Here is a 19,471-nt window from a genome sequence, read left to right as displayed (position 1 = left end):
ATCAGCCTGTGGCACTGCTGAGGTCTTATGGAGGCCCAGGATGCTTCGATAGCGGCCTTTAGCTCATCCAGAGTGTTGGGTCTTGAGTCTCTCAACGTTCTCTTCACAATATCCCACAGATTCTCTATGGGGTTCAGGTCAGGAGAGTTGGCAGGCCAATTGAGCACAGTGATACCATGGTCAGTAAACCATTTACCAGTGGTTTTGGCACTGTGAGCAGGTGCCAGGTCGTGCTGAAAAAGGAAATCTTCATCTCCATAAAGCTTTTCAGCAGATGGAAGCATGAAGTGCTCCAAAATCTCCTGATAGCTAGCTGCATTGACCCTGCCCTTGATAAAACACAGTGGACCAACACCAGCAGCTGACACGGCACCCCAGACCATCACTGACTGTGGGTACTTGACACTGGACTTCTGGCATTTTGGCATTTCCTTCTCCCCAGTCTTCCTCCAGACTCTGGCACCTTGATTTCCGAATGACATGCAGAATTTGCTTTCATCCAAAAAAAGTACTTTGGACCACTGAGCAACAGTCCAGAGCTGCTTCTCTGTAGCCCAGGTCAGGCGCTTCTGCCGCTGTTTCTGGTTCAAAAGTGGCTTGACCTGGGGAATGTGGCACCTGTAGCCCATTTCCTGCACACGCCTGTGCACGGTGGCTCTGGATGTTTCTACTCCAGACTCAGTCCACTGCTTCCGCAGGTCCCCCAAGGTCTGGAATCGGCCCTTCTCCACAATCTTCCTCGGGGTCCGGTCACCTCTTCTCGTTGTGCAACGTTTTCTGCCACACTTTTTCCTTCCCACAGACTTCCCACTGAGGTGCCTTGATACAGCACTCTGGGAACAGCCTATTTGTTCAGAAATTTCTTTCTGTGTCTTACCCTCTTGCTTGAGGGTGTCAATAGTGGCCTTCTGGACAGCAGTCAGGTCGGCAGTCTTACCCATGATTGGGTTTTTGAGTGATGAACCAGGCTGGGAGTTTTAAAGGCCTCAGGAATCTTTTGCAGGTGTTTAGAGTTAACTCGTTGATTCAGATGTTTAGGTTCATAGCTCGTTTAGAGACCCTTTTAATGATATGCTAATTTTGTGAGATAGGAATTTTGGGTTTTCATGAGCTGTATGGCAAAATTATCCGTATTAAGACAATAAAAGACCTGAAATATTTCAGTTAGTGTGCAATGAATCTAAAATATATGAATGTTAAATTTTCATCATTACATTATGGAAAATAATGAACTTTATCACAATATGCTAATATTTTGAGAAGGACCTGTATTTGTGAAGTGGTAAGAAAAGGATGCATGGTTTCAAACTTCAAAATAACTAACACACAGTGCAACCAGTGTTCTGTGAAGGCCTCAAAGGTGTCTTAGAAAACATTAGTGAACAAATTGTGGAAGTTGTGGAAAGGTTTAGGGCTACCTCTCCAAGCTTTGAACATCTCACAGAGCACTGTTCAATCCATCGTCTGAAAATGCAAAGGGCATGGCACAACTTTAAACCTACCAAAGACAGGCCAACGGAGGAGAGTATTATTCAGAGAAGGAGTCAAGAAGCCCAATGATAACTCTGGAAACTGCAGATATCCAAAACTCAGATTGAAGAATCTGTTGGCAGAATAACTAGTAGTTGTGAACCCCACAAATCTGACCTTCAAAAAGAAGTTACAAAAAGAAAGGCAGAGTTGAAAGAGTGCTGGTAGACGTCCCATTTCGTGACTGTGGCTCAGTGGGAAGAGTAGTCATCTTGCAGTCTGAAAGTTGTGGGTTCGATTCCAGCTTTCTCCTGCCACATGTTAAATTGTAAAATCTGTAAGAAGACTTAAAAATAAATGTTCAGAGAGGCTATGCAAAGGAGAATAGGGGAGCAGTTCAGTCCTTAGATGTACAAACTACAACATGTTGACTCAATGTGGCTTTTAAAATCGTAGTCTTAGCCTTTAAAATTTCACATGGACAGGCTACTTCCTATATTTCTGAATTGATTTAAATATATAACCCTTCTCGAAGTCTGAGGTCATCAAATCAGACCCTTTTAGTGGTCCCCCCACACCCGCTTCAGAGCTCGAGGAGACTGATCTTCCCAAGCTGTTGCACGCAGACTGTGGAATGCACTGCCTCTCTTGCTAAGAAGTTTGGACTCTGTGGACACTTTTAAAAAAAACAGCTAAAGACATTTTTAGCTTTTAGTTAGACTTTAGTTTTTATGATATGTTTTGTTTTGAACATTGTATTTTGCTGCGTATTCTGTTGTGTTACCCTTCTTGTGAAGCACTTTGTGACATCCTGTCTGTGAAAATGTGCTATATAAATAAACCTTTACTTACTTATTTACAAACACACACCACTGCAAAAGACCACACATCAATTTATATGTATTTTTTTTTCTTCTCGACAATGTTTTACTACTTTGTGGTCTATCATATAAAATCCAAATGAAATACGTTGAAACTGTGATTTGACAAACTATGCAGACATTTAGAGGGTATGTACCTTTTGTAAGGCACTGTAATGACCTAGCTACAGCTCAAGGCACTCGATGATTGGCTTTACATTTATTTCTAAGCAGATATATTACTAGGATCAGTGAGAAACGTTTTTATTACCCATCTTATATTTGTTTCTCTCGTCCTCAGGGTGCTTGGATCGCTCCAGAATTTCGAAGCCTTCTCAGAAGCCTTTCAGTGCCCGATAGGCAGTCCTATGAACCCTGAGCAGAAATGCCGTGTCTGGTAGAAATCCCACTACTTTTTGTTTTTGGCAACTTAAATCAAGAGAACAAGTTTAACTTTTTAAGAAACCTTGCTGACAAATGATGTAGAGTTATCCAATGCAGAGCAATGACTCAAACATAGACCCAGATGTGTGGTTGTTTAAAACCTGTATGATATCATGGACTACACACTTGTTTCCTACATACCTAAGTCGAGTTGTTGGAAGAGTTGTCTCTGGTTGAGGAGGTCACTTGTTCTTTTTCTTGTATCCTAGTAAAGAAAACAAGTGGGTTCATTAATAAAAAAGCCTACATTTAAAACACATGACATTGAGGGAGGGTTAAAGCCTGCCTGGCTGGATTTAAAGCTTTGATGAACAAATCATTAAAAAGTCATCTTTATATAGGTCTTTCTGATGTATCTGGTCACATCTTGGCCTGAAGTTGCCTTTGTAAGGTCTTATATACTGCTTCTAGGACATAGTGCCACTTTAGAGAGAAAATGATTGAACAAATCTCTGTTTGAAAGGGTATAAAATAAATGTAAGGGGCTTTGCTAAAGTAAAGCCACAGCGAATTAGACACAGAAGGTTTGGTCACTGTCATGTAAAAACAAATCACCTAGAGACTTTAAGACTGTTAAACCTTTGCAGCTTTACGTTTTAAATTAGCATTCATATTGAACTGTGGCTTTGCATATTTTTTACACTAAACATTTAGCATTTACAAAGCAATCCAAATCTTTTTCTCTCCATTTCTGCAGACGATTGTTAGCCCACATTTATTGCAGAAATCATCAAGATTGCAAGAGGAGGGTTTGCTGGTAATAATTGGAGAGAGAAGTTCTCCTAGTTTAGAGGGGTTCTAGATGTTGAGGCCTGATGCCTTCCATTCATAGCTTTCACATTTTTATTCATTCACACTTGGATGAACAATTAAAACTTCTGTTCAGTTTGTCAGATCATCCAATTTGTATAGTATCTTTTCCAAAATCACTGCTGACTTGTTGTAAACCTGATCTCCAGAGAGGAAAGAGTAATTGCATGATTTTTAGCCTCAATGCACAGGCAGTTACATGAAAGAGAAAGGAAACCTCTTCAATACACACATGGAAGTGCAGGAGATGATGAAGCCTTCTGCCTTCTGACTTCACACTGATCAGTTCGCTGTAAGATGAAAGGAAAGGTTCAGTCTGCCAAAACGAGACGACCGCTGCAGCCAATTGGCGAAGCCGAAGGCCACATCACTAAAGATTGTTGCCATTTAGAAGATTGGCCAGGACCCGGACTGTTATTTTCTACCCTTATTAACAGGTAATGACAGGAGAATCAAAGCCGAACCTACATCATATTACATGCCGGCTGAGCAGAGCTTTCAAACGCAGTAGAAAAGCGCAGCCAATAGACAGCTGGTTAGAATATTTGCTGTCGCGCATTAAATTTAGGATGCCTTGGTAAACTGAACATGACTGTTAGGTCTCGACAGAGACTGCATTATTGAATGTGAATACTGATAATTTATAGTCTGTCTCCTAGTCTTCACCTCCTGGCAAATACTGTTGAAATAAACATGATAGGGTAGGGAAATTCAAATGACAGATGGTTCTCCTCATAAAAGCTGATGCGTGTACTGCTAAATTACAGGTGCATCTCAGTAAATTAGTATATCATCATAAAGTTATTTTATTTTAGTAATTCAGTTCATAATGTGAAACCCATATGGATGGATTGCACAGAATTATACACTTCAAGAGTTTCTGTTAATTTTAATGTTCATGGCTTAGAGTGAATCCATCCATCGTCTGTATACCCACTTGTCCCTGCAGGGTGGCGGCGGGGGGAACAGAGACACATAAACCATGCATGCACACACTTACTCCTAAAGCAAATTTACAGAGAGTATTTAAATCACTTATTAAGCTGGAGTACCCAGAAAGAACCCATGCATGCAAACTCCTTACAAAAAGGCCCTAGCCAGGATTCAAACCCAGGACTTTCTGGCTGCAAGGCAACAGCACTAACAACTATACCACTGTGCAAACATCCTGCTTACAGCAAATGAAAACCCAAGATTGAGTTTCTCAGGAGGTCCAAGAAAAGTACAATCATTTAGGGTTGTGCTTATTATATTTTATTTACTATTTTCCTTCCACTAAACTTCCATTAATATGCTTAGATGCAGCACACTATGAACAGCCAACCACTTTAGAAACTACCTTTTTTGGCTTTCCCTTCTTTCAAGGCTGTCAGTGACTGTCTGCTGGGCAACTGTGAAGTCAGCAGTATTCCCCATGATTTTGTAGGCCATAATATAATTGTTTAAAAAAAAACAAAATTTGAGAAACAGAATCACTCTGTTTGTAATGAATCTATGAGTTAAGTTTTTTAATCTAATTACTAAAATCAACTTAAAGCCGATTTTCTTATTTACTGAGTCACTTGTCAAGTAAATGTTTGACATTTGAGAAATATACTCCACCTACAATATAAAATTATACTAAATAAGTATTATAATGGACGTCAAAATGCATGGATACTTCCACTAAACATTCACATATTAACTGGTTTTAGTTGGTGCAAATGAAGAGAGCTGTGTTGTTCTTTACAGGCAGTTGTTTAATTGTTTTGCCCTAATTTTACCAGAATATCTTCCATGGATTAAGAATTTACTGATCGTTGAATTTGGCCGTGTGTGTCAAATGAGAGTAACCCAGATTTTTAATTTATCATTTCATTTAGAAATGCTCAGAATGTACCAGAAATACAGAAACTTCCACAGTTACTGGCCCCACTCTAAAGATGTGTAAAAAACCTTCCAACGGATGTCTTTTACTGTGGTTGTATAATCTTTAGCTTAGCCTACAGGCTAAGGCTCTGTAGGGTTTAGGTGGGGCACTGAGATTCACCAAAAAATGTTTCAGCCTTTCTATCTCTATCAGGTCATCTGTTTTGAATCATTATCCTGCTGAAATATCCACTGGAGACCCATTTCCAGTTTACTTGCAGATTCCATGAGACTTTATTTAGAATGACCTGATTTTTCATGATACCGTGTACTTTCCAGGGTTTTTGGGAGACAAACAGGCCCACAGCATCATAGCTCCTCCTCCATACTTTACTGTGGGTCTCAGGTGGCTTTCCCCATATTCATCCTTTATTTCATGCCAAACCCACCTCAATCCTAGTCTAATTTAGAGAAAGCCCCTTGTTCCCTTTAAAATCCCAACAGCGTTTAGCAAACTCTACATGTTTACGTTTGTGATGGTCCAACAGAAAATATGTTTTTGTGACATGAATACCAAACAAATGCATGGCACATAGACATCATCTATAATGGTTGTTGGTGACAGTTTGCTTTGGAGACATTTTTTATTTCTCGAACTATCCTCTTCACTTTGTGTGGGGTCAAGATAAATCTGAGTCCTATTCAGCCTACAGGCCAGTTGCTAAAGAAATGTACTTCTGTGTCACATCATATTAATACCTGTGATCAAGCTGAAAAAGTAAAGTATATTTTTAATTATCTGCTTCTGTTACATTTATTTTCTGGGACTTGACATTATTTTAACTGAAAGAAGATGTGGATGCCCCCCCTTAAGTTGGGAGTGAGTTACTGCTACGAACTGAGGAGTTTCATGAATGGGTGTAGAATGGAGCAAGATGTCCATAGATGGATTAATGCTTCCTCTACAGTGATAAAGATGTCTCACTGGTTTTTTGTGTGGAACAGCGAGCAATGCCAAAGTGGGATATATCTCTCGGTTTGCGTTCCAAACCTCCCCAAGAATTGTTGTGGGAAGAGATTGAAAGAATGAAGTGAGATCATATCTCAAAAGGCGGTTTTGATGCCTTCAACCAAGGTCTGGAGTCTTCCAGAGCCTTCCATTCAACCACAATGAGGCGTGGTGTAAGGATGGGTGATATACTTAAAGATGCCTCAACACCTGAGAAAAGGCTGGTCTGTAAGGGTTGCACTTGCACAGACAGTGTCTGAAGTTAGTAAATTGGCAAATCTTCAACCCTACAGTTAAGAAAAGTCACAAATGTTTTAAAAGGGCACACACCAAATTGTATGCACTATATTTTTGTTACAGATGAAGACTAGAAGAGAATGCTTGTCATTTCCCCCCTTTGACATTTAATGTAGTTGTAGTTTTGGTCCTTTCATGCTTGACAAATTTGGGTCACTCTACTCCCTTGGGCACGATTTAAAGTAATTTTCTATAATCTACTCAAGCCTACTGAATGAAAAGGTGGTTATGTAACACCAATAAATGTTATCCACAAGCAGGAGATGGCTCATAATTATCTTGGCTTGATCAGGGGCCATTATCTGTCATATTATATAAGGGTCGGAAAGGCCAAATGGGGATCAGAACCACAATAATGCAGGTAGGGAGCTATACAAAATCTTCAAAAAAATGCTATGCAATTAAATTTAAATGCAAGTGAGAAGTGAAATTTTTTTTAACTAACTGTGTCCATAATTCTTTAAAATGCTGAACCAACAAGAGAAACTAACTCATAAACAATGATTAAGTACGTAGGGTCTTAACAGTATATGTTCACGGTTTCAAAATGGAAGGTGGTCTGGTAAAAAGATTGAGGTTAGGAAATAGAAAAGGACGAATATTAGCCCTAGAGGATTGCCACGGATTAATTCAGCATGAAGAAAAGTTGGTAAAAAGATGGTTTTACTATCTAGCTCTGTTTTTGTCTACACTGGAGTGTGATAAACAAGTGAACAAGCGACTTTCTTTGAAAAATTTAGTTTTTTTATTTTTAATTTTTACTTAATGAGAACAAAAAACAGAATTTTGTGTCAGGAATTTGCTGAAGTGCAGATGAACAAATGTAAAGACTAGCTCTTTGTGCTAGGCTAGGCTAAGCTAACCACTAACTAGCAGCAGCTTCATATTTAACAAACATGAGTAAATCCTTCTGATTAACTCATTTTCTGAAACCCTTTTAATATTTCCCAAACTGTCAAACAGTTAGAAAACAAACATAAAGGTTGTTATGATTGTAGGAATCAGAGCTGGAGGCTGAATTTCTGGTTATGATGCAGCTTTGGATTGCTGGTAGAGGATCAACAAGTTTGATTCTTGTATATTTTTCCTTAAAAACAGTGCAGATGTTCTAAACTGAACACAGACTTTATATAAAAAGAAAATGTATCATTGTAGATTGTGCATAATGCCTGATAAAAAATCAGGTAGCATTGTTTATGACTTCAGTTTTTCTCACATTTACTTAAATAGTGAAAATGTTGTTATGAAATCATCAGCGAAGTACAAATGCAATTATTTTCTATATACTGTATTAATCAGTTTCATCTGTACACCCTTCAGAGATAATTATTTATCTAAAGAAATATTTATCAAGTAAAACTGTTGTTTTGCAAGACCTCAGATGTTAAAGATGTTTCTATGAATGTTCCTGCTGCTATGTAATTATCTAGACGGCTATTTTTGTGACTCAGATCTGTAATTATTGCTATTAAAGTGACTGTCTCCACTGGTGCAATATCAAGAGTCTGCTTTAAATGTCTTCTCCTTACTTTTTACATTCATTTAAATCAACAAGTGTTTAACAGAATACAGAACCAAGACAAATTGGAATTCAACATTTCTTTTTTGTGTTTCTTTTTTAAAATATTGGATCGTTTGATTCATTACAGGCTCTGAAGTCACTTCCAAATACAGGAATTATCAACAATTACCAATAATTTTAAAACTTTATTTGTTTTCCTTTGATGTGATGCATTTGCTGTATAATTCAAGTATAGTCCAGGTCTCCTAGCAGGATTTTACTGACATTTTTCCATTTGCATCCTTAGCTTAAGCCATAGTTTGTTGAGAGTTTACAAACAATCAACATTACCTCATTTTATAAAGGTAACAGTTAGGAGCAGAGTAATTCAACAGCATTATGTGCTGCCTATACCACAGCACAATGAAGGCACTGATCAATACTTGAAGGTGTGGGATAACAGTGACATTACAGAAACTGGATGCTTCCTATAACTGAGAAAAAGACCAGATGGAAACAGATCCATGAGGCTGCCAAGAGCCCGAAAACAACAATGACGAAGCAGCTTCAACTAACAAGTACTGATTGGGTTTTACATGTGACAACAAGGCCCTTTATTCTCCATATGTCTGGACTAAGGAGTTGGGTTGTAAGAAAGAGAACATCCAGGCCTAGCAGAAAATTCCCAGAACCTTGTAGATGAGGGTATTGTTGCGTGATGAAACTAAACATTTGTGCTGACTATCTCTGGGCTTTTCAAAGAAGATGCAGTGAAAGAGAGGTGTCCCCATTTTCCAAGATGCTCCAACCAAAGAAGACGGAATGCTGTAAACCAAATGTTACTTCAGGAAAGTAATGATTTAAGGCACACCTTTCTTTTGTTTTTCCATAGATTTGTTTATTTTGTGTTGAATTGTACAAAATATATGTCACGTCAAAGGTGGAAAAAATATTGAAATAATCTAAGAAATATTTTTAATAGTCATTTGAAAGCCGTTATACCCCAAACCTTCACCCAATCCTTACCAGCAATCAATGCCATATATATAAAAACATATATATAATAAACAATAAAAGTCCAGGAGGAGGGATTGGTGCAAAGCCAGTGGCTTGATGCAATAGGCTGGGTTTTCCCAGATAGAAAACTTTACCAATTTGAATAATAAACTAATATAATAAACTTGTCTGCATTGTTTATTAACTAGGATCAAATTGGAATTTAAGTAATTGAAAAATGATTGGACTTTATGTGTATAAATTGGATTTTTTTTAAGTGTCTTAAGATGACATTTATTATAAGGGAGTGACAATTATCATAATAATGTAGATATGCTGTGTAGACATTTAGCTCCAAAACATTTTATTGATTGAAACACATATTTTCACAGAGTCAAAATTAAGTGTAAAAATGAATTAAGTTACATCAGAATCAAAAAAATGTTTTTTGTACCATAAAGATACAGGTAAGCATTAGCTTCATGTACACACAGATTTTATAAAAGGTAATAATCACATTACAAAGACAAAAAGGCTAATGTGGAATATTATCAAGATAACATCACTCCTCTTCTTTATCTTGCTGACTTTCATTTCAGGCGAAACTGGCCGCTACTGCTTCATCGTGTGCAAACATCATCATTGCACTGCAAGAGAGGGCACAAAGAGCGTAACAAATGAGCTTTCTGATATATTTACAACCTGACTGATGAAGCTGAGACCCTGATAATCAACCATTAATCTAAATATCTTCATGTTGTTCAGCTGTGATCGATTTCAAGTAGGTTTTCTTAGAAGCTATTAAACAGCTGCCAAAATAAATTAGAAGACAATAGATTTTACCCACACAAATGCTGACTTTTAATTTTTAATAGTCAAGATTGCTGGTTTGTTTTGTCATTTTGTTCTACATTTGATCAAAGACTTAAACATTGAGCTGTTTTTTAAATGTTGTTTCTAAGCATTTATTTAAAAATGTTTTAAAGTATTTTTCTTTTGTGGAGCTGAAACAATGAATTAAAATGGATCAGATGTTGTAGTCGCACAACCCTACCTGAACATGTAAGTACTTTAAAAGACACAACAAATTCTAAATTTGGTAGTTTTTAACTGATCATTTAACTTTTCTATTCCCTTATTTGCTAAAATGACCAGTTTTTATTATTTATTATTTCATGAGTAGTATGACTCGCTTTTTTCACCACAGTTGGTTTGATGGTTTTTGGGACAAAGCTGGATTTGACGTCATGAAATGCAGTGTTTGGGCTCTGGTAAAAAAAAAAAAAAAAAAAAGATTTAACTAGGATGATGCAAAGATAATCAACACTGAAATATGAAAAAAAACTAAAACAGTATTATCAAACAACTTTTGGTTTCATGTCACAGTTTATGCCATGGCAACGACAGATAGCTCTACAGGAGTCAGCAGCCAGACCATCATAGCAATGGTGGGATAAAACAAATCTTTTCAGAAAATACGTCATTATAATGTGGTTTCCAGTTTTGATGTCTTGATTTTTTTTCCATTACGCATTCGAGCCAAATTTAGGAAAGATTACATAGATCTGTATTTTAACTTCCCTTCCAACCCACATACAGAATGTGTTCGACTAGCTGAAGTAACTTTTTAGGAATCAATGACATGTTGTTGTGAGAAAACTTACTATATAGACATACTCATAGAGTTTGAGTGGCATGACTGATGATGTCCTCAGAGAAACATTTGACATCTTTATTACTGGAACGTGGTAAAACACAGCATGATTATGTGGAGAAAAGTTGGATTTCCAGCTACTTCCATTCACTGCTCTCATGTTTCACACTGCACAGCTTGTTGAAATAAAATACTGATGGCAGAGTTGTTATGAGAAATGGGAGTGCTGAACCACACATTTGTCCATCAGAGTAACAATGCTGGTCAGAAATGGAGCATGAATTGCAACTTCTACCTAAACATTGCCATAATTTTCACTTTTTGACAGATTTTTTGTAGCAGGCGGTCATTTGCCAATTTTACAGAAGGACTTGGTTAACCACAAACCGCTTTTAAATCCCAGGATGGGGAGCCAGTTTACTAGATCTGCATGCTACTATACTCAGACAACATAACTGCAGACATTATCCAGAAATTTACTGGTGAAACCATCCTATAAACCTTTGTCTTATGAATTCACATTTGACCTAGAAACTTTTCCATTATTCTGTCTAAGTTGGACATTTTGTTATAGATTTTGGCTTCGTTTGGTTTCTTTCCTGCTTTTCACATATTGTTTTGGCTTCGGACATGAAAATAAATGTAACTATGGGAACTATAGAAGGAAAAAAGTAAAATTGGTAATAGCTGCCTTTTAACAACGTTTTTTAATGACAAACTAGCTAACAACGAACATAATACGCGGGGGCAGCAGACTCAGCAGAGACACCCAGACGTCCCTTTCTCCAGACACCTCCTCCAGCTCCTCTGGGGGGAGCCCAAGGCGTTCCCAGGTCAGCCGAGAGACATAGTCCCTCCAGCGTGTCCTGGGCCGTCCCCTGGGCCTCCTCCCGGTGGGACGTGCCAGGAACACCTCCCGAGGAAGGCGTCCAGGAGGCATCCGGTATAGATGCCCGAGCCACCTCAACTGGCTCCTCTCGATGTGGAGGAGCGGTGGCTCTACTCCGAGCCCCTCCCAGATGGCCGAGCTCCTCACCCTATCTCTAAGGGAGTGCCAGGCAACCCTACAGAGGAAGCTCATTTCAGCCGCTTGTATCCGGGATCTCGTTCTTTCGGTCATGACCCAAAGTTCATGGCCATAGGTGAGGGTAGGAACGTAGACCGACCGGTAAATCGAGAGCTTCGCTTTTCGGCTCAGCTCTCTCTTCACCACAACGGACCGGCACAGCGCCCCCATTACTGCGGCAGCCACACCGATCCGTCTGTCAATCTCCCCCTCCATTCTTCCCTCACTCGTGAACAAGACCCCGAGATACTTGAACTCCTCCACTTGAGGCAGGAACTCCCCTCCAACCTGAAGAGGACAAGCCACCCTTTTCTGCTCGAGAACCATGACCTCGGACTTGGAGGAGCTGATCTTCATCCCAGCCGCTACACACTCGGCTGCGAACCGCCACAGCACATGCTGTAGGTCTTGGCTACAGGGGGCCAGCAGGCCAGGACCACCACCCCAGTCTGCCAGTCCAGTTTCTAGAATGTTTTTTACTAAATCTTCAACTTTGTCTGAACCTCCTTCTAAACTTAAGACAGTTTTACCTTGTGCCTTGCTCTTGTTCCAGACACATTATGACCCGAGAGAGGAAACAAGGTCTATTCTGTTCCCAATGACATTCGTTGGTCGTCAGACAGGTCATGGGGGTACGCTCCAACAGCTCTGATGTGGGGTGTTTTGTTGGAAACAGGCAACAGAGCCAGGAGGCAAAATGGTTGAAGTTTATGTGGTGAATTTATCTGGCATATCAAAAGATCCGATGATCACAGGACAAACTCTATAAAGTTCTGGACTTGAGAAATTAGATCACTGACCCAAGAGTGGTTAGTCCTTGTAACAGTGTAATTAGAATATAAACAGAAGTTTCTTTTCAGATATGATTTCTATTTCATGGCACATTAGACAATGACATCACAGACCCACGATCAATAATGTGGCTCATTCTTCGAACCACCGTATTCAGACGCTTGTGGGGTTTTGCAATTGCAGTGAGGTGAAACATATTTCTTCTGTTCTTGCTTTTTTGGCATTAAAATACCATTACAGAATCTAAGAAGAGGCGTTTCAGTTAAGTGGAATTTAAAAAAACCTGACTGAAAGTGCTCCATAAAGGTGTACTGATCAAGAGCAGCAGTTACCTGCCTGACCGCAAACTTCTCTAAAATCTTTGATATGGTTCTGTAACTGCTGAAAACAGAAGGATCCAAATTAACCTTTTTCAAAAGCAGATGGACGACAGCGCTCTTCAGACAAACAGGTACCTGACCAGAAGCTAAAGAAGCATTTACTAGGTTAGGTACAGTAGGACCATTGCACTGAAAACCACTCTTAAACAAGCATGCTGGTAGAATGTCCAGAGAGCAGGAAGATGCCTTCATGGTGCTAACCACCTTACCCAGTTCAGATAAGGACACTGGCTGAAAACGATCTGAAATAACAGGCTGAGCTGGAGAGGCAATTGTCAACCCAGGGGGATAAATCTTATTTCTCACCTTAATGACTTTGTCTATGAAATGAGAAAGAAAAAGTTGCCAATCATTTGAAAAAATAGGAACAGAAGGTGAAGCAGGTGTAGTAACGACCCTGATGGTGTTAAAAAACAGTTAATAGTTAAATTTGCTCCTAGCAATCAGATTAGAAAAATAGGATGCTCTTGCTTCTTCGGCTGTATTATTAAAAGAAGCTAAAAGATCATTTAAGCACAGAAGATGCACTGTAAATGGGTTACATTTTTCTACCAGTACGCTTCAAACAGTGGATACTATCATTTACCTACTGTGTAGAGTTTAAAACAGGTCAGGATTTCTTTCTAATGGGGCAGATACTGTCCAAAATAGAGAGACAATGTTCATTAAAATGATCAGTCAGAGAATTTACATCACTAAAAGGAAAAGAAAGGATTAAATCTGCAGCAAAAAGGTCAGGTGAACAATGCCTCTTCTTGCATTTTTAGGAACAGAGCTAATCAATTTCAGTGCATAAGCTTTCCGGACCCTTTAAACAGATCCTGACAGACCACTAAGATGGAGTAATAGGTGTGAAATTGCCTGTGAGAGACATATCTGCTGCATCAGTATCTATTGACGTAAAACAGAGTCATGATTGGAAAAGTACTCTGTCCCCTCTATTCTTTTTAACCATTTAGTATGCAGCTTAATCCGGTGTTATTTAGTCGGGGGCATTAGTTTAACGAATGAAGAGGTCTTACCACCGGTTTCTGCCCGGCTTTCACTGTGGATGAGATACCGAGAGCCGTGGAGATGTCCTCCAGAGGTACAAAGTCTCCTGGTGAATCCTGGATGAAGTGGAGTAACACTTTTTCTCCACCTTTACACAGCAGGAAACAAGTGGAAGTCATTTTCCATTGAATAGCTTCCTAACTTTGTAAGAAAAAGATTATGCATGTTTTTAGGTTGCTAAAATATTTGGAAATACAGGTTTCCTCTAAGATGTTTAGGAAAGATAATATGAGCATTTATTCATAGCAACAAACACATATCAGTCACCTTCATCCCATCAAGGATAAATAAACTTAGCAGAAAATGTTAAATAATTTTTTGCCTGCTCATTTCTTTTGTGATAACAAAACCTTTCTATTGGAAACCCAGTTTATTTCCCCTTAAATGGACCCACACTTGTAAGGAAAATGTATTTGTTTGTTGGGTAGCAGAGGTGGGTAAAACCTGCCAAACCCTTTAGTAAATGCCAAACAGCATTTGGTGGAGGAAGTGTGATGGTATGGGGCAGAATCTTCTTCTCTCGAAACCCAACGCATGTCATCATTGGAGGTAATCTTAATGTAGAGAGATACTTAGATTAGATTCTGCCACCGGTGGAAATCCCATATATCCAAAGCATGCGACAAACCTCTATTATCCAAGATGTCAATGTTTGCACCCCCCCCACCGCAGATCTGATCTTTATCAGAGACTTCCTCCAGAACCACACTGGCTGACTTGCTTCAAATGCTGTTTAAGGAATGGGATACCATCCCACAGTAATGTGTGACCAAGCAGGTGAGGAGGAGGTGCCAGGCAGATAGGGCTGTGTATGCCCCTCTGTGTTAAATGATTACATGTTTAAATAGCTAACATGTCTTGATTCTTTCAACTTCATTCATCCAATCCAATAAAAGGCCTCCAAACAGGAATCACTAGCAGAATTATCTGTTTGGCATTGGCAGAGAGGACTTACTCAACATACTCAAGTCTGCTTAATAGATTTTCTTTGTTTAATTCTTGTTCTTAGTCTTTTAGATTTCTAAAATATTCCTGCATTATTTCACATTTTTTATTAATATTTTGTTATTATGTAAGACTGTGAAACCGTGAAACAATTTATGTTAAGCTAAAGTCTTGTTTTTCTGTTCTTTCCCAAGTTTAATATTTTCCCATCGCAATCAATATATTTTATGAAATATTAACACATCTAGTCATAAGGCAGACTGCTTTATCCCTGTATGTTTTCAAAATGCTGCATTTTTTTCAGCGCTGTTATGTTTTGCATTACAAACCCACCATAACTTATCATCTTACCATAAACTGGTAACATCCCAGGATTAATTAGTATTCGGTGAGAAGATGGGACTATTTCCAAGAAGGGGTTTAGTTGGAACAAAGACATAATTATGAAGCTACACAGGACAGAGTGACCCATGATTCCTTTGTATCAGGACAAGCTGCCCCGCAGCACCATAAAAGAGAGTATTAGCACATTAACTGAGTGGAGCGGTGCAACAATCTTCTATTTTTGGCCCCTGGTGTTTAACTTGACCCTGAAAATGATCTGAATCAACAGCAAAATTATATGTCACTCTCATTCACAGGTATAGAAAATCAATGTCATGAGGAGGTGATATAATTAATTTTCAACTGTGACTTATTAACTGGAATTTATGATTTCTGAGAAATAATAAATTAGATTTTTCAAAGCAGGACAAAATGTAACCTTAAAATTGATTTAGAAACAAGAAATAAAGAAGTGATGGTAGTCTGTACCCCTGCTGAGCTCCAACCTAAAGGACAACAGTGGTTATACTGGTTAAGCAGGGTCATACACCACTGCCATCTAGAGGATACATAGCAAAAGCGCATTTCCAAATTTGTACCTGACTGACCATGTAGGGAAAATGTGTATATCTGTATATTTGCACTTTCTTTTCACATATACATATAGATGATACCTTTAGCCACAATAATCATGCCACCACTCTGCATGAGATCTCCTGAAAAGTTTCCCTGGATTCCTGCAGCACTGGCCTGGAGACAGCAGAGACAAAACTTGATCAGAAAAGTCCATATGACAGCATAGTAACTTTAATATGAATAACATTAGTTCTAAAGAATAAAGGACAACAGAAAACTTTTTTTTTTTTTTTTTTGTTAGTAGTATTCTTTTTTATCAATAATATAAAGATGAATATATCTACCTTTGAAGATACATCTCTCACTTTCTTCCCTAAAGCAGCAGGAACCACACTTAAAGCATTGTACCTGGGTGGGTAAACAAATACATTTTATTGACTAGAGCTGATCAGAAAACCACAGAATCTTAAGTTTGTAATTCATCACCACAATTTGCAAAAACCAGAGAGATATTTAATTTATTTATACAAACCAAACTTTAAAACATTCGAACATTTACCCAATTTATTACTATATTGCAGTACTACCTACTGTCCCTTCTTAAATTATTGATACCCCAGAAACATTGTCACATTTTGTCAGTAAACAGAGTCCACCTATGTGCAGTTTACTCTCAGTATAAATCCAGCTGTTCCATGAAGGCCTCAGAGGTTTGTTAAAGAACATCAGTGAACACATGGCATTGTGAAGACCAAGGAACACAGCAGACAAGTTAGGGAAGATGTTGTGGAGATGTTTAACTCAGGGTTAGGTTATAAAACAATATCCTAACACCCTATTATGGAGCACTGTTCATCCTGTCACCCAAAAACAGAGCCAAGAGACCCATTTTAACTCTGGAAGAGCTGCATACATCCACAGCTTAGGTGGGGTAATCTGTTGATAGGACAGTTGTTAGTCATACGCTCCACATGTTGATGGAAGAGGGATAAGAAGTAATGTAAAATGCATGTGAAAAAAAAGTGCTTTTTAGTCAGATTAGACAAATATTTAACTTCTTAGCCTACATCCAAAACGATATGTGTGGAGGAAAACTATCACTGCACACACCCCTGAAGACACAATCCCTGCTGTGGTGGCACCATTATGCTGTGACGGGGTCTGTTCAGCAAGGACAAGGAAGCTGGTCACACCTGATTCAAAGCAATGCTGGATGAGAACCTGATAGAGATTACAGAAGACCAGAGAGTGTGGTGGAAGTTCACCTTCCAGAAGGACACCAGCCCCAAACATACAACCTAAGCCAAAATGAAATGCCTTAAATCAAAGCATATTGATGTGCTAGAATGACCTAGTTAAAGTCCAGACGTAAGTCCAAATGAGAATCTGTGGTGAGACTTGATGTTCGCATTCTCCATCCAGTCTATCTAAGCTTAAGTCTCCAGATGTTCCAAACTTGTGGAGACATATTCCACTTTTACAAAGTGTTAGCTTGGTACATACAAATACAAATGACACCTTTCATAAAGTTTCATTTGTAAAAAAAAAAAGAAAGGAAAATATTGCATTATTCTCTTTTATCTGCTACGTTATGTTTAATAAATGTTGACATAAGATCTTAATAAAATACAGAAAAATGTGTGGTTGTAATGTGACAAAGATGGAGGGGTGTTAATACCTTTGCAGGGCACTATAGGTCTAAGTTAAAATGAACGTCTCTAATTCAGATTGTTTATTTTGCAGCCAGTGTGACAGATTTAGAAAAGAAACCTAGTTTTCATTTATCTAAACATGGATTTTATGCACTCACCGTTTGAATCCCAAATCCTTGTAACACTTTTTTTCTTCATCCACATAAATGGCTGAAAGAGAAGGTAACAGATGAGGCTCTACACTATTTACACAACAGGACTGCCTGTAGAAAACAATGGAGTCAACAAGCATGCTTGTATCCCCTGTGACACACCCACAAGAATACCTCTGTTATAAAAGAGTGCATCAATGTTAAAATGATGGTTTCAGACCGCAAATAATGTAAATGATTGTATTTAATCTCTAGCCTCAGCTTGAATGTGGCCAGATCTGATCTCACACCCCGAAGGCATCATATTTAAAGTCATATTTGCATGAGGTAAGTTGTGCTTACAGCCTTTAAAAAACCCTCCTTCCTTAAACTCCTGGAGCCCTAACTCCTCTGGTCCGACTCCCACCAGCGAGACCCCGTTGGCCCTGAGGTCAGGCTCCAGCTTGCTGATCTCTGCCGCCATCCATCGGCACACTTGGCAGCCGAACCTGCGCAGGAAAAAGACCACCAAAGGCTGGTCCTGCCACAGAGACTGGAGCTCCACTTTCTGAAACACAGGGAGGAAAACATAACCCGAAAAGGAATGAGTGGACAACATCTGACTCACGGGAGAATATCTGGTAAACGGGCTGACGAAGGCAGTTCTCTGTTAAACCACTGATGGTAACAAGGTCATGATTCATTGTCATGTCTCTCTTCTCATCAAATTATCATTATGTCACACCAAACTCTTCCTATGTAAAGTATATGCAGATATACCGCAGTTTCACCTCATTTAAATATTAATTAAAGGAAACAGACAACATACCAGCAGCATATTTTACTATATTAATACCAAAAACATCTAAATCAACAGATAGAATCATTAAAACCCTTCAGACTCCTTATCCAGCTTACCTCTCCACTGTCAGCACTCTTCAGCAAGTTCTTCCCAACTTCAGACAGATTCACTTTAGCCATTTTTCTACAGCTTACCCACACAGACCTGAAAATAAAACCGGTTTCTCAGAAAATCCACCAGGAGTGGACAACGGCGTGTCACCGTAAACACGTTTGACCCCCTCAACACTAGCACAACAGTTGCAAAACACTTTCTTCCTGTAACGCCCACTGATCCAATGAAATTCAAGTAGTGCTGAACGTTCAACCAATCAGAACGCGCATTGAAATAGTTTGAGGCGGGGCTTAGCGGTTTCAGTTCGTGATCTCTTTACTATTAAACTTTTGATTTTTCTTTAAGCACTGTTGTTTTTCTACCTACCAAGATACACATCTGGATAGATTTCATACAAAACATCGGATTAGAGGTTATAGTTAAAACTTTAGTTTGAACTCTTGCTTAAATATTTGAAATTATTACCGTTTTCATAACGTAGATATTGCATAAGGTTTACTACAGGTGGGCTCAAAGGTTAAGGGTTTTTACTGCCTGGCCTGAGTTACCTGTTCTAGCTGAATAAGATGTACATTTTATTAGCTTTGTACAAGTTTGTCCCATCGATCTGTTTGTTTCAGGTCCCTTGGCAACCACTTACATGTTTGATCATCAAAGATGGAGGAAAACAAAAACTAATTTCTAAATTCCTTAAAATTAAAAATCTGCTGCCACTTCGGTTTAGATTTTTTTCCTCCACTAAACTAT

General features: G+C 38.7%; 2 protein-coding genes across 3 annotated transcripts in view; one reads left to right on the top strand and one right to left on the bottom strand.

Moving 5' to 3' along the window:
• mmel1 (membrane metallo-endopeptidase-like 1) overlaps positions 1-8,239 on the top strand; it is a 33,371-nt gene extending 25,132 nt beyond the window's left edge. For both annotated transcript variants that reach the window (XM_047348594.1, XM_047348595.1), the window contains one exon: positions 2,632-8,239. In XM_047348594.1, the coding sequence (XP_047204550.1) occupies positions 2,632-2,731 (100 nt within the window). In that variant the 3' untranslated portion in view covers positions 2,732-8,239. The remainder of the gene's footprint in view (positions 1-2,631) is intronic.
• A 1,337-nt stretch (positions 8,240-9,576) lies between these two features.
• prxl2b (peroxiredoxin like 2B) lies at positions 9,577-18,918 on the bottom strand. Its single transcript, XM_047346383.1, has 7 exons — positions 18,727-18,918; positions 18,172-18,376; positions 17,836-17,887; positions 16,370-16,433; positions 16,124-16,199; positions 14,150-14,268; positions 9,577-9,882 (listed from the first exon to the last, which is right to left on the bottom strand). The coding sequence occupies exons 1-7, from the start codon at positions 18,787-18,789 to the stop codon at positions 9,856-9,858; spliced, it is 606 nt and encodes a 201-aa protein (XP_047202339.1). The 5' UTR covers positions 18,790-18,918; the 3' UTR covers positions 9,577-9,855.
• Positions 18,919-19,471: the final 553 nt, after the last annotated feature.

Source organism: Girardinichthys multiradiatus, chromosome 20 (genome assembly GCF_021462225.1).
Source record: "Girardinichthys multiradiatus isolate DD_20200921_A chromosome 20, DD_fGirMul_XY1, whole genome shotgun sequence".
Classification (NCBI taxonomy): domain Eukaryota; kingdom Metazoa; phylum Chordata; class Actinopteri; order Cyprinodontiformes; family Goodeidae; genus Girardinichthys; species Girardinichthys multiradiatus.
The sequence above is the reverse complement of the archived record's forward strand: the minus strand, read 5'-3'. Positions and strand labels throughout refer to the sequence as shown.